The sequence below is a fragment of the Taeniopygia guttata genome, chromosome 11 (genome assembly GCF_048771995.1).
Source record: "Taeniopygia guttata chromosome 11, bTaeGut7.mat, whole genome shotgun sequence".
In the NCBI taxonomy this organism is placed as follows: domain Eukaryota; kingdom Metazoa; phylum Chordata; class Aves; order Passeriformes; family Estrildidae; genus Taeniopygia; species Taeniopygia guttata.
Window position 1 is genome coordinate 4,776,907 of NC_133036.1, and position 15,556 is coordinate 4,792,462.

A 15,556-nucleotide genomic window follows, 5' to 3' on the forward strand; every position below is an offset into this window, starting at 1 on the left:
AGTGAATCCACAGAGTCAGACTCCCAGTAAACATCCTATAGCGTGAGGTGATCAGAGGGTGCAGCCCTGTTCCCACCACCTCCGGCAGGAAGCCAGGCAGGAGTAACCAGACCAAGCTGGAGAGGAAACAAAGGGCTGTAACTGCTTCACCTTGTAGAGCTGTGCAGAAAGAAAGGAAGAGATGCATGCAAGAGTTACCCTATGCAAGGCAGCAGCTGGTCTGGCATCTTTTTGGAATGAGCTTTTGTCTCTCATGTAGAGCAGAGCTGTAGACGAGGCTGGAGGGCTTCCACCTATGGTATCATGGAATGGTTTGTGTTGGAAGGGACATTTAAAGGCCATTTAGTCCAACCCCCTTGCCATGGGCAAGGACACCTCCCACTAGACCAGGCTGCTCAGAGCCCCATCCAACTTGGCCTTGAACACTTCCAGGAATGGCACTTCAAATCTCTGGGCAATCTCTTCCAGTGCCTTGCCATCCTCACAATGAAGAATTTCTTCCTAACACTTAATCTAAAATTACCCTCTTTCAGCTTGAAGCCATTCCCCCTTGTCTTGTCACTCCATGCCTTGTCCAAAGTCCCTGTCCAGTTTTTCTGGTACCCTTCAGGTACTGGAAGAGGCTCTAAGGTTTCCCAGGAACCTTCTCCAGACTGAACAACCTCAACTCCCAGTCTCTCTCTTTAGTGGAGGTGCTTGAGCCTCTGATCATCTCTGCGACCTCCTATGGGCTTGTTACAAAAGGTCTGTGTCCTTCCTGTGCTGAGGACTCCAGATCTGGATGCAGTCTTCCAGATGGGGTCTCACCAGAGTGGAGTAAAGGCACAGAATCATCTCCCTTGACCTGCTGACCTCGGTGACAACCACTCTCAGGTCATCTGCTACTTGTCTCAACTTCTAAGGGTTGGAAAAGACACTCCCAAAGCAAAGCAGGCACTGGATTCCCACTGTACTGTCAGACTGGTATTTGCACAAAGACTGGGAAGCTCTTGGGCACAGCCCTGCAGCCCTTGTCCCTGGAAAAGTGGGCAGAAGGTACCAAGGAGACACTCCTGGAGGCCAAAACCAGCCACCCTCTCCCAGGGCAGTTGGAGCAGGTCAGGAGGAGCTGGTGGGTCTCCCTGGCAGTGCTGAGCTGGGCTGGCCCCAGTTCATTGTGCTTGGAGAAGGCGTCGAGGGCAGCTGACCTTACGTAACCAGAGAACAAAGTGGCTAAATAAAAACTGGAGCTGGGAACGGGCTGCGGAAGTGGGACACGGCTTTCCTGACTAATCAACCAGCATCTGAAGGAAACCAAACTCAATGGCAGGGAAACAACTGCATAAACACATCCCCAGGGAAGAAAGGGAGAGAGAGGAAACGCAGGGAAGACCATGGGGGCACTGGCCCCTTCCACCTCCATTCTTGCTCTTACTGCTTGGCTAGCAAAGCCTGCAACGCCAAGACAGAGAGCACAGCAGGAAATCTGCCATGAGCTCAAGGATTTCAAAGGGTGACCTTGCTTGTTTACCTGCAAAGCCACCAACTGCACATTTGGAAAGGCCTCTGGGATAGGAGAGGATTTGGGCTGGGGTAGATCAGCAGCTCTCCCCCACTGCTGGCTTCAATGGCAACTCAAGTGGATGAAGGGAATGAAGAGATTTAATGCTGGGGAGAAGTGCTGGCACCCTGCAGCCCCTACTCTGATAGGGCAACAGCATCTATCCTATTGCCAATACAGCACTGTCTGAACCACAGCACCCTAGGGAACCATCCCATATACCCCAGTACAAAACCAGTGACTCCAGAAAGGGGTACACCCTCTTTCTGTTGCCAGCACCTCATACTTTTTGCCTGGGAAGGGCAGAATTTTGACTCACTTGCTCTCACCACCTGTGACCACGCTCAGACACGGGGATGTCCATGGGCCACTGTACTGCTCCAAAAAGTCCTCCCTTCAAGCAATCCTCTGTTAAAAAGGAGTATTTTTCAGGAGCATCTGATTTTCAAGGCATAATCCAGGAAGGTCCTGGCCCAGCTCTGACCCTCAATTTCCCTGGGGGAAGTCCCCAGCAGCCCATCCGGTCTCAGCCTTGGGTGGTCAAAGCCAGATGGGACTGGGGCCATGATAAACGTCCAAAGCCAACGAACCAGCTCCTTCTTCCCCTCCCCAAAAACATCTGCCTTTGGTTAAAAGCCAATGACCCAGCAAAACTCAACCCCAAATAAATTCTAAAGGAACAATTTCTGGTGCATTACAGGGAAGAGGAAAATAGGTGAGGAAGCCAGAGCCCACTAGGACCTGTGTGGGGGCAAGTTGTGGGGAGACCCTGGGGCAACGGGAGCTCTGGCTCCAGCAATGTACTCCAGGAGGGGAGAGCCAGACTCTTTTTAAAGGTTACACTTGAGTAAGTGAAGCCAAGTTGCTCTTCCAGATAGCTAACAGGGGCCACGGCAGTCGTTAGGATCCACGCCATCCAGCCTGCTATTTTTAGATCATCCAGAAGGAAGGAAACCTCAGACAACCATCAGTGCAAGCTGAACTGCAGCTCCTCAGCTGCTTGGCCAGCACTGCAGGAGCCACTCCACCCAGGCAGTCTCACTTCTGACAGTGGGAGGATGGATGAGACTTGCAGAGAGCTTGGGGAGGTCATCACCTCTGCAGCCCTCACTTCTCCATTGCAGAGATAAAGCTGCCAGCAGGAAACAGGTAGATCAACAAAAAAAAAAAAAAATCCCACCCTGAGCTGGCTGCTGGTGCAGACGTTTATAAGACCAGGGAGGGGTGAGTGATCCAGGATGTTCAGAGAAAACAAAGCCTGGGGATGGGAAAGCAAAGCCTCTCACTCTGGTGGTGATTTTGCAAGGCCCTGTGACTGCATCCTGCGCAGGGAGAGGCAGCCTTGGCTCAGTGCTCGGGTTGCAATCCAAAGCTCACATGAAATGTGCTTTTGGCTGGGACGACCTGGCCTGGGGAGTACAACAGGGAGGCCCTTAAATAGCAGTGGAGGAGGAGAAGGAGAAGCCAAGCAACTGTAAAGCATGAACCGCAGACAAGTGAAGGTGAAAAAAATTTCCTCGTGTGCTGGGATAATTAATGAAAGGTTGTTTTTTTTTTTTTTAATCTCTCAAGTCCCCAGAAAATACGATCGTCCCTCTTCATCTCTCTCCTGAGATTCTGCCAGACACTCAGAGCAACATAACAGTTCATAGCCAATGTGGGCAGCCTGGCACAGGGATCCCTCTGCAGATCCATGGATGTTGTGGAGATCTGGGATTGCAGCCAGCATCTCATCCTGCACTGATTCTAGGGCTCTGAGGGCTCTTACAAGGAGAAAAGAGGCTGGAGCCCAAGGTCCCATAAAAAATAGGACAACAACATCATCTTTTCACACTGGCCTCTGGAGCATCCTGCTGCTAAACTGAGCCCTAAATCCCCAAAATACGAACTAAGGGAAAGAGCAGGAAAAATAAATGCAGCGCCCTGGTCTGTGCCATGGCAGACTTGATCCCCACACGATTCTGGGTGGGGATGAAGACATTGATTTATTACTGTAAATTAAGCTTCTCCTTTTGCCTGAGCAAACCTGAGTGGTGCCATGGAACATAGAGAGAGCCTGGGAGCAGGGAGGCACAGAGCTGTGGCACAGGGGCACTCACTGGAGGAGCTCAGCTGGCCTGCCCTGGCTGGGACATGAAGCTCCACCGGGCCAGGTCGCACATCGGAGCCATCAGAGGGACCATGACCCTCCTCTGTCTGTCCTGCTGGGGAAGAAGCGATCTCAGCCAGCAATTCCAGGTCCTTCAGGATAACCTGCAGAGAGAGGGATGGTGCAGGGTGAGCTTTCCTTCCAAATCCACATACAGAGAGGGTGAGGTGGGAAGCAAACACCAAAGCCCAGCACACTGAGAAAGGTACAGTAAAAGAGGGCTACCTACAAAATTCCAAGTGGAAATTTCAAATGTTTACAGAGAGGATGGGGAAGGAAAGACAAAAGAGAGAAAAAAACCCCAGTTTCTGCTCTCAGAGTCTCGAGGAAGCATATGAAATTAAACCAAATTTACACAATCAGGAATAGGGCTTGCTTTCCCCTTGTCCCACTTTGTGGAAGTCTGGGATTTGCGTTCCCTTCATATCCTCAGATCTGGAACAATCCCAGCAAGAGCACAGGGATATTCTGGGGGCACATACCAGCCAGCTCTCCTCTGCAAGGCAGCACCCCAGGGAAGGCTCAGCTCAGGATGTCAAGGCAGAGCTGCCATTTGGATTTCATAGCTCTTTCTTTCCAGAAGTCACCAAATTGGTCTATATATAGCGCTTCTGGAGAAGTTATTACTGGGTGGTTTTTTTTTTTTTTCCATCCTCAACCCTTCTCGAGTCTCAGGCTATTTTGGGTCCCCCTTCATTCAAATGTCCTTGGGTCGAGATGTTTCATCAGCCATCCCTGATGCTCTAAGTGCAGCAGGGCTGTGCAGAGCAAAAAGGCTGCCAAAAAGGGTCAACTGCCACATTTTTACTCCTCAACATCTGGCAGAGCACATCCCAAACACCCTCTGCCCACCAGCACAGTATCCCAGGCTTTTCCTGTGTTCTCACAATGCATCTTTCTGAAGAGCTGAAGAGCTGCAGTTATATAGGAGTTTTAGTTTCTGAGTTAACACAGAAAACCCCTTCCCCTGGAAAAACAAAAAGCCAATTATGTCTTTTTTTTTTTTTTAATCATGGAAAACAAAACCCCCTGAAAATCAGAAAGAGGAGCTCCTGCACTTTTGTTTTGCACACATATCTTAAGCTGAGTGCATTTTTTTTTTCTGTAATTAAGGCTGATTTTCAAGCACCCAGCAGCCTCAGAGCAGGCAGAGTAGTACTAGGCTGTGTATGGTGTAGAGGCAGTGGTGAGGGAACAGCCTGCCACAGGCACCACAAGGCTCCAACACACTTGGGAAGATCCTATGCCTATAAACATGATTAAGTCTCAATCCACAGCTCCCAAAGGCAGGAAAAAAAAAAAAAGACAACAACTTGTACTGCTGTCCCTGAAGAATACAGCACCTCTGTGATGCTGTCAAGGATGGGAGCTCACTGCCAGTGTGGGAGGACCCTGCCATCACCAGCCTTCATCCTCTTCCAGGGAGAGGAGTCTGTGGCCCTTGGCAGAGGAAAGACCTTGGTCCTCCCTCCCCTTCCTGGATTTCAAGCATCTGTAGCTCAGACAGAGGGATGCTGGCTGTGTTTTGTTTCACGTGGAGGATGTCCCTGAGCAGAGCTCAGGATGCCTGGTCTCCTGAAGCCCTATGTAGGTTTTCTAGTGGCTAATCATGTGACTCAGCTGAACTTGCAGCCTTTGAACAGGCACCAGCTTGGTTCTCAGGCTCTCACAATGGGGAAATAACACCCATAAAGGTTTCCAAGTCATGTTGGCTGAAACTGGCAAAGGGACTCAGGGCTTGGCTACAAGCGCTGGCAGTCAGGCAAGAGCCAGGACTTTCATTCATGTGGTGCATTTTGCCAAACCTAACACAACCAGGAGCTGAGGCCCTGTGTGGCTGATGTACAGCATGACCTGGCCACTCATGACTGCCTTCCTGCTGCACTCAGTGCTGCCCTGGTGCCCCCACCCAGCCACATCATCCAGCTTAGTTTCCACCAGCAGCTCCGACAGCTTGAGGGAACACGACGAAGCTCTCAGGCTAGGCAAGAAACAACCCTGCTATGTCCCAAAGCTTTTAGAGGCATGACTTGAGGTCAGATCCTTAATCAGCCTCTCATGAGCCTCATCTCTGAGATCCTGCTTGGGCTCAGGATGCTCTGGCCAGGGTAGCCAGGGCAGCAGTGACCAGCACCACTGGAGGGTATGCACGGACCTTGCAGCTTCAGAGAGGTTAAGGAGTATCCCCCCTGTGGTAGGCTACAGGCAGGAGGTGGAAAAAGCAGCATAGGCTGAATTTTGCAACTGAAAAATATGGAGGAAATTACAAGCAGGAGGGATCAGTACATGAGCATTGGGAGGAAGAGCAGGCAGCCGCAAAGACCTGGGGTTTTCCAGCCGTGGGAAAGAGGCAGGAAGCTCCAGCTCCCGCTGATTCTTCCCTGCATGCTCTGGAGAGGGTTCCCAGCTGGGGACAGAGGAAAGGCAGGAGTGCTTGGTATGCACTGCACATCCCTGTGCTGAGCAGAGCTGGAGCTGGCGGCTGGCTTTGTGCGAGCCAGGAGGCTGTAAGAAAGCAATATCCTGCCATTGCCATGGCAACGAGCGGCTGCGCCAGCAGCGAGCTGGTCCCATCCCTCAGGAGCCCAGCGGCCCTCGGACCGACAGCGCTGGAGCACCAGGGCCAGAGCCCTTCCCAGCTGCCAGGCAAAGGTGTGATCTGACAGCCAGCCTGCAGCATCAACCCCAAGGGCATTTGCCTGACCCCCAGGGGATTTCTCAGAAGGTTTCCCAGTGGTGATGAGACACAGGACAGTGTGCCTTGCTGTGGGCAAATGTGTGCCTGGTTAGTGTAAATAGAAAGGAGCAGGAGAAGCAGCATCATGATGGATGGGGAGACCTGGCCAATGTCTCAAGCCATTCCCAGCACAGGGATGAAGAGCAGCATGGAAGAGGACAAGCTCTGGGTGGCCAGGGAACGAGAAGCAGGTTTCCAGACAGTTATAAATAAGCAGCTATTTCTCCTCTCTGAGAATAGGCAAGATTTCTCCCTGCATTGCCTCCAGAGCACGGATTTTGAGGGCACACACAACTGTCATCTTCTCCAGATCTAGGTCAGGTTAATTTGCCGCTTGTTCTGGTTGAATGGAGCCCAGCTCTGCTGGCGGTGCATGGGGGGAAAGCAGCCCCTGGATGGTGTGTGCTGGATGGGATGCACCTCCCTGTGCGTGCAAAGCGGTGCCTCGGTGCTCCTGGAAGAGGGGGGCATTTGCCTCTTGTCAGAACACTGGGCTGGCCTCAGCCCAAGGCAAAGGAAGGGGAGGTGACACCAAATGTGCTGCAGACCCCTGGGAATCAGACTTAGCATCCCACAGCACATGATGACTACTAGGACACCAGAGCAGGCTGCAGCAGCAGTTCCTGGGACACATGAAGTGGCAAGGGTATGGACTGACTCCTCAAGGTGTTGTCCTTGCTGGTATTTACAGATAAGCTGAGAAAAAAAGGAATAAATTAAAATGCCTGTGTGCAGCTGGGAGATGCTCCTGGGTGGCCTTGGATGTCCTAGTGGACATCGAATATTCCCTGGGCAATGAAACAGGACACTCAAGATCAGGTTATTCTTGCCAAGGAGAAGATGGGAATTCAGCTGAAGCAAGATACTACCAAGACAGAAAACAAGAACATTAAGGGCTGCAAAGCACTTCAAAGGGGCCCAAGAATCTGGGAGGCTGTGGAAAACCCCATGGCATTTCTAGGATGGGCAACACAGGTGGTGGAGAGACCCAGTGGGAACAAGGAAAAGCCAAGGATGCTGCTGGGTGCTTCCTCCTTCTCCACAACATAAACACAGCCCCACATGTTTTATATTTTTCCTCTTTCCAATGCTTTTAGCCGTAACTAGGGAAGGAGGTGAGTATGAGCAGGCAGTCCTGGAGCCAGGAGTGGCCAGGAGCGAGGCTGGCCGAGCCCCAGACACACACAGTGTGAAAAGCAAACTTGCGTTCCCCCCTGCCTTCGCTAGCTTTAAAGACAGAAAAAGAAAACAAAACCCACCATTAATCTTCCCACACCAATTTAACCAAACATCTTTTCAGGTCCCTGACACAGTAACTTATCCTCTGATCTTGCCAAGATCTATTTTTTTTTGCCTTCCCAGGAGAGGATGGGGAGCAGAGGGAAGGCAGAAGGCCTGGGTGGGGGCTTCTCCTCTCTTCCCCAGGGCAAATCGTGCCAGGTCACACTGACACATGCTCACAGCACCAGCAAATACAGTGGGGGCAGGCACTTGGTAATAGAGCTACAGCCATCCCAAAACAAGCTGGAACCTGAAAATTCCCTGCCCACCCTCCTGCTTTTGTAAATCCCTCTGTCCCTGCTGCTGGGGGTGAGAAGGCCAGGCCTGCAGCGCCCAACACTGTCACAGCTCAGAGCACCCCTTTAAATGTGTTTAATTAGTGCACAGGGAGCTTAACATGCCACCTGGTGCCAGTCAGGGCAGGATGCCAAGGAGGTATTTCATAGAATCATAGAATCACAGAATATGCTGAGTTGGAAGAGACCCACAAGGATCCTGGAATCCTTAAGGTTGAAAAAAAAATCTAAGATCACTGAGTCCAAGCACCATGCTCACAACCAAGCCATGTCCAAGTGCCACAAGTGCTATTTCCTCATGCATTGAAGGGCAGGGATGGATGCAACACAGGTCCAGCTGGTGGAATGGGGCTGGAACAGCCCTGGAGTATCCCTTCTGGCCATGCTGTGGGAGGCTGGATGCCTGCAAACCCTTGAAACTCAACACCCGCAGTCCCAGAGCTCATGACAGGCAAAGGGTTTCATTTTATTTCCTGTCTCCCACCCACCACCTCCCTCTGTACACAGGGAACCACACCTCCCTCTGCACCCAAAGCCCAGCTCACCAAATCTTGCATCCTGCATCTCCATCCCACCCTAGACCCTCAGCTTCCCAGGACAGAGATTTCCTGTCCTCCATGGCAGCCAGGTTTTCTGTGCTTTTAGTCTGCTCCATCCCAGGAATGCTGCAAGCACCACCTCATGCCCAGATTGCCAGTTTAACCCAGTTGTTCACTGTGTGCATAAACTGCATATACATATGTATATGTAAATTAGGAAATTGTGGTCTGAAACTGGGGCTAAGCCAAGAAGTTCCCTATGGATCATACTCCCCACAAAGAAACTTCCTATTTCTGCAGGATGCAGCACATAGATTATTGTTAAACCAGGTGGTCTTGAGTACATTGAGAAAGCATCACCCCACTTCTGCTTACAGGCTGCTTCCCCATATGGCAAACCAGGCTAACTGCATTTTCCACTATCCGACTGGAATTATACACATTTCTTTATATTGCATTTCAGTCCCAAGCTCACCCTCAGGGTCCCTCTTGAAAACCATTTGCCTCCTTGCTTCAGTACCTCATAGCTTTGTGTCTCCCTCCAGAGAAGCTTTGCCACCAAAAAAAGTTCAAATGAAGCCAGGCATACATATATTACAGTTCTCCTCTTTGCAGTCTTTAGCTTACACCCTCTGCTTTGCATCAGATCACGATATTTTGGCTGTGGCAGATGAAAGGCCAGGAGCTGGAGGACAATGGCTCTAAACCCAACAGAGCAAAGCTCCAAACCAAGCCACACTAAGACAGCTATTTGCTTTGGCACAAGCCTTTGTTCAGCTTCATTGTACTGGGATTGGGTGTGATGGGAGAAGTTTGCCAGGATTCAGTGTGACAGCAGAGCTCAGAGCAGGGCAGAGACCTGGCTGTGAAACCCTGCAGTGAGACACTGCAGCAGGACATGCAAAGGGAAGAGATGACTATCCGTATACCACCAGCCCAGGGTTTGCTTCTCTTCTAGTTTAATACTGGAAGCTAAAGAAAGGGCAGAACGTTTCAGCTTCTTGTGGGAAGCTGGCTTGAGGGTCATGTATAGGTTCAAGTACACACAGAATCACATAATGACTTGGGTTGGAAGGGACCTTTAAAGATCATCTGGTTCCAACCCCCCTGCCATGGGCAGAGACAACTTTTGCTAGATAAGGTTGCTCAGAGCCCCATCCAATCTGAGCACTTTCATGGATGGGGCAGCACAGATCCTCTCAGCAACCTGTGCCAGTGTCTCACCATCCTCACATGGAAGAATTTCTTCTTAGTAACTCATCTAAACGCACCCTCGAAAGTCAGTGGCAGCCAAGGCTTAGTTCACTCTCTCTTGAGAAGGTCACCAACTTTTTAGGAGACTTCCAAAGGAAGTGCTTCTGTACTCAGTCATGCCCAGCCACTGGGCAGGTTTTCACATTGGCAGAGTTGAGGAAGCCAGAGTCTATCCTGCTTCACATCAGACACCAGCTCCACCTCATGCGTCATTCCTGCATGACTCAGACAAAAGTCCAGCACAACTTTCAACCCCAAAAAGATTGAGGAGAGCAGATAAGCAAACAGGAACATGTTCAGCCATAAAGAAACCACTCCATTTTGGAGCCAGAAAAAGGAAAACAAAGCACAGAAAGAAACCAAGTGGTGTCACTGCTTCACAGTTTTCTCAGAGATGCCTCAGTTCCTGTTCTGTTCACTTCAGCTCAGTGCCTGGACCTATTCAGAATCCAGAGAACTGAGAGACTACATCCAAAGCTGCCTTTACACCATGAACTTGCAGAAGGAGGCAATTTGAAGAACGTGTCTTCTTTTCAGCAGTGGTGCCTTTAGCCTGCAGGTGAAAAGGTCCCACTCACTGCTCCCAAACAGCATTTCCTAACTTTTCATCTTTCCTAACATCAGTTTTTCAACCAGGGCAGCTACAGACAGTGCAGAAAAACCCACTCCCAGCAGGATCTGGTTATGTCTTGTAAGGAAGTTTTCAAGCACATCAAATTTTAAGCAGGGCTTTTATAGATTGCCTTCAAAACCAGGTCTCAAACGCAGGACAGAACATCCCCCTGTCAGGAAAGCACAGGAAGCAGCATGACATGACGCAGTGCAGCAGCACAGCATCTGACAGCCAGGAGTCCTGGATCCCAACTTGTCTACATATCAAAGAGAACTGACTGATTCAGCTTTGCTCCAGCTTCCCTGTGCTGCCTTTGTGAATCTTAACTAGGTCTCTTGACCATTCCTTTACTGGCACAGGAGAATTGGGTAGGGAGGGGAACAGGAGAGATGGCAGAGATGACTCAGGACACTGCAGATGCATCATGAGATACTGGCCCCTGTTCAGCACAGTGGAGGTGGTAGCAACACCCTGTGCTACTTCAATGACAAAAACAGGGGTGAGAACTTAAGGGGCATGGATCTGGCTCCATCCAGCACGAATCTTTCTTTGCTTTGAGCTTGATTATTTATGCCAAGTGCAGAGAGAGACTGAGAGCAGCTCAGCAAGACAAGACCTTAAAAATAAGGTGCCTGAGTACAGTCTTTCAGTCTGATGCACAGACTAACACTGACCCTCTAAAGCCAGATAGTCCTTTGGTGATGAGCTGGTGACAAATAAATGTTCCAGGGCACATCAGCAGAATGACAGGTAGCCTCCAAACTGTGTACAGGGGCCAAGGGAACTCTAGGCACTACAGAATCATGTTCAACCTTGTTGTGAATAAAGATGATACTGACACTGCTGCTGAGCAGGTTCCCATGGGGAGGGCAGCATCACAGGACAAAGCAAGCCCTCTGAAGATGTATGTACACCTTGTGCCACACCACACAATGTGCACAGGCCAATCTGGAAAGAGGAGGGAGATGCTTCCTCATCACAGCTGATGTTTAGCTCACACAGACCCCCATGCTGACCAGGTGATCCCCAGGCTGTTATCCAGGAGCTTCGGGGAGGAGGGTCAGAGCCTGCAGGTGACATGGGACAGTATGACTGCACAGAAATACTGCACTGCCCAAGCAAGCACCCCACATCCCCTTTCCTAACAGGCACTGACATAGCAGGTTAGTTAGCTCAGAGTGCCCTCATCATTCCCAAAAATGCCCAGCTGAAAACCTCCCTACTATTTCAGTAATTTCTATTTCCTCTGCAGAAAGCAGCAAATCTGGTTGACAGCCAGCTGAGCGGTGGTGTTTAATGGATTGACTCGTCTATGGATTTCCTTATTAAAAAAAAAAAAAGCCACCTCCAAACATTTAAATAAATAGAAGTCAGGATTAAATAAATCAGCTTAAAATTACTTTTGAGCCATTCCCAGTTATGTCACATGGAGGAAATGCACCACCAGGGTCCTTTCTTCACTGTTTTTTTCAAATATTAATAAGCAGTGTAATTGCAACATGACTCACTGAGATCTCCTGCCAAGCTGGAGGGACTATCTGCAAGATGCAGGCTTTCTAGAGCGTTGCAAAGGCAGATGTGTGCTTGGGGACTCTTTTGGAAAGGTCTGCATTATAAGCAGCAGGGAATGGAAAATGGCCAGGCAGTTGCTTGCCTTTGCAAGTCATTCCCTTGCTTGCTCATTCCCTTCCCTCCTCTCTTAACAACCCCCTCACACATGGGATTTATTGCAGGATTGGGGTTTGGTGCCCTGAGCATGTAAGGCACAGCATAGCGTGTGATTTTTATTCCATGAGGAAGGTCTGGGATGAGAAACCAGCCAGGATCATTTGTAGTTCTGGGCAAGAGGATCCAGCTGATGGTGGAAGCTCTACGAGTGCCTGGGTCAGCTGTGGACCATGCTGCTGGCCTCCCACCCAAGCACTAAAATGCTCCAGGGAACAACTTAGAGGGGGGATAAGACAGCAATGACCAAAATTCAGATGACTGGAACCAGAGAAGAAGGGTGAAGAAGCAAGACAAGGAAACAGGAAAATGGTGCAGCACCCTGGGAGGTGGGAGATGAAAAGCTCAACAGCAGAGCAAGCTGGCTCAGTTTGCTGTCTGATTATCTTTGCCCACTTACAAGCTGAGTGGCTCCCAGTCAACCTGATGCCACTGGGCATCTACTGCAGCCCTGCCAGGCAATGCTGCTATTGCCCTCCAAGCAGTGGGTGCTGCTTAAACACCTGATGAATATGGATTTGGAAGTGCCAGCTTGGACACAATTACCCTTGCATCTTTACAGAGGTTGTTGCAAGGCACCTGAATTCCCACTCAACAAGGATCTTACCATCACCCCAGTCCCATGTGTGATACCCCACCTGCCTTCCCAGGCAGGCAAAAAGGATCCTTAGGAGCTGGCTTTGAAGGATCAACTCTCAGAGATGGAGAATAATGTTTATACATCAGAGAACCCCCAAAACAGCAGGGTTTGCAGCTGGGCAAGTACCTGCAGGCTCTGCATTGGGTCTTCTTCAGTTTGGCCAACAGGGTAAAACCCCTCAGTGCCAACACAGCCCAAACCTCACAAAATACCTCAGTCCCACCAAAAAACCCAAAGCCCAGCTAGATGTGGACACAGTCAGCTTCCAGGATTTTTGCAGCACCTACCTCATCCGACTCATCTGAGAGGGTCCGCAGCAAGATGGGGAAGAGGCTGTCAGTGTGTCGGAACATCTGGAAGCAGAAGGATGGGTGGCATCAGTCCTACAAGCCTGGTCATGCCCAGCCACAGGACACTTGCCCTGAGGGAGGCTACCAAGAGCTTCACCAGCATTTTCCATCTGAGCTGGAGAGCTCTGCCTCCTTAAGCTACAAGGTATCTGGCAGCCAAAGCCTTCTTGGAAAAGGCAGGTGCACACATTTGCAAAACTACCAAGGCAATTACAATTTGCACTGCTATCAAGGCAATGGAACAGGCTGGGAGCTGACAAGCTCAGTTGAATGCCGAGTTCCCAACTTACCTTACGAGGAGTCTTGATGTACAAGTGGTAAAGCCATTTCAGGACTGCAATTCTGGTCATCATTCCAATGGATGTATCACTAAGGTGGTAGTCCAGCACCTGAACTATTCCATCCAGGTTCAGGGTCACCTGTATCCTCTCACAGCTGCATGGAAGGAAGACAGGCTGGTTCAGTGTAACATCCAACTCATTACTCCTGGGGTGGGGAAGTCTACAAAACTCCAGAGGATGCATCAAACACCTTAGCTCAAACCCTCACTAGATCAGGTTGCTAATCCAGACAGGCCTTGAACATTTCCAGAAATGGGTCATCCACAACTTCTCTGTGAAACCTATGCCAGTACCTCACCATCCTGTGAGTAAAGAGTTTCTTCCTAACATCCAACCTAAATCTCTCCTAGTTGAAAACTGTTCCCCTTTGTCCTATCACTGTCTGCCTATGTAAATAATCACTCTCCTTTCTTATAATGCTTTGGAAGCAACAGAAATCTTTGGCGCTTTGAGTGTTACCACTTTTCCCAAAGCAGCATGGGAAGGCACCACTAAATGAAAACAGTAGCATGGCTGTGTGAGAAACTGGTCCATAGTGCAGTTGCCAGATTTGGGGTTCAAAGATTAGAGATCCATAAAATGCACTCAGAATCCACCTCAAGGCTGACCAGCTCTAACACCTTCAGAGAACATTGACCCATGTGTACTCAAACTCCAGTCTGATAAAGGCATCCAGGTTCTGCTGCTCCCACTGGATTTGTGTCGAGAACTGCAGATGAAGCCCTGTCTGGCAGTGAGTTTGGGATGCAGCTCTCTACTACAACCCTGCCTCAAGACATTAATCTTGCTTCCCAAAAGATCTAGATAACCCTTCCTCATAAATAAGAGATGAGAGAAAGTAACTCACTTAGTTCACCAGGACATTGTCTCAGTTAGAAACTGACAGCTGCTGCAGACCCTTAGCTCTTGGTCCCCCCATTTTTCTCCCTAATAGCTGGGACCTGCACTGGGACAGGTGACCCCAACATAGAAATTGTCATGATAGAGCATTTTTATGTCCTGATTGTGATCCTGGAATCTACCTGATAGTTTCCCACCTCCTTGACAGTGAGAATATGGGAAGTATCTGTCACAGGAGACTCATTTAAGGAGAGATAATGGTTAGAACCAAGATGGTTGAAGAAGACCACCAAGGGAAGGCTGCACTCAAGAGCCATGTCATGCCTCTAGTAACCAAACTACTGAATTATTCAAGGCTGGACCAGGCTCTTGCCGATTTTTCCAGTGTGCACAGAGCTGCTGTGCATCTTGTTTGATATGAAATCCTAAGGGGCAGATTTCTCACGGTATAATTTGCAAGTAGAGCTGTGGCTTAATAGGATTTGATCTTCCCCAGGACACACGTTGTAAGGGCGAGACGAGGAGGCTGCAGCCCCTCAGAGCCCTGCGGGGATCTGACTGCTTGATCTGCCTCACGTAACAGACGCTGGGGGCTGCAAATTGCATTTCACTTTGATGTTGAAAACAACAGCCGAGGGCAAAATCCCAGACACACCGAACTGAGGGGAAGGAGGGACCTAGAGCATGAGGAGTTTGGGAGAGATTTCCAAGGGAGCAGCATCCCAGTTCATTTAAGCCATCCAGAATGAACACTGTATTTGGTTTCCTACAAAACCATCTCCCGTGGCAGTTGCATAGCCTGCCATGCTCCCAGTACAGGGCTTCAGATAGAAGAGGAGAAGGAAACCTTGACCTGGTAACACCTCCACACCAAATATACACATTGCCTGCATAGGATGGGGAAAAAGAAACCTCAGGCTAATGCATGTTTTCAGAATCAAGAGGCCAAAAGGACAGCACAGACAATTGGTGCCTGAAGCTGGGCAGTTTGGAGGTGGCTTTGATGCTGTCACATCCCACCAGCTCCATGCTGCTGCGAGATAACTGGGCAGGATGCAGGGTTGCCACTGCACTGATGTCTGCTGATGCTGGACTTCTAACAGCACAGCAGAAACTTGCTTCTAACAAGCAATTTCCCATCTGGTTTGTGCCAAAAATCACTCATGAAAACCCCTTTTCCATCACTGCTCTTGATGCAGTACCTGGGTAGAGCCTAAGCAGCTCAAGCTTACCCACCAGAGCAGACCCCAG

General features: G+C 49.8%; 1 protein-coding gene across 5 annotated transcripts in view; it reads right to left on the reverse strand.

Moving 5' to 3' along the window:
- VAC14 (VAC14 component of PIKFYVE complex) overlaps positions 1–15,556 on the reverse strand; it is a 93,455-nt gene that overhangs the window by 25,713 nt on the left and 52,186 nt on the right. For all 5 annotated transcript variants that reach the window (XM_072934485.1, XM_030282068.4, XM_072934484.1 and 2 more), the window contains 3 exons: positions 13,415–13,559; positions 13,062–13,127; positions 3,640–3,793 (listed from right to left, as the gene is read on the reverse strand). In XM_072934485.1, the coding sequence (XP_072790586.1) occupies positions 3,640–3,793; positions 13,062–13,127; positions 13,415–13,559 (365 nt within the window). The remainder of the gene's footprint in view (positions 1–3,639; positions 3,794–13,061; positions 13,128–13,414; positions 13,560–15,556) is intronic.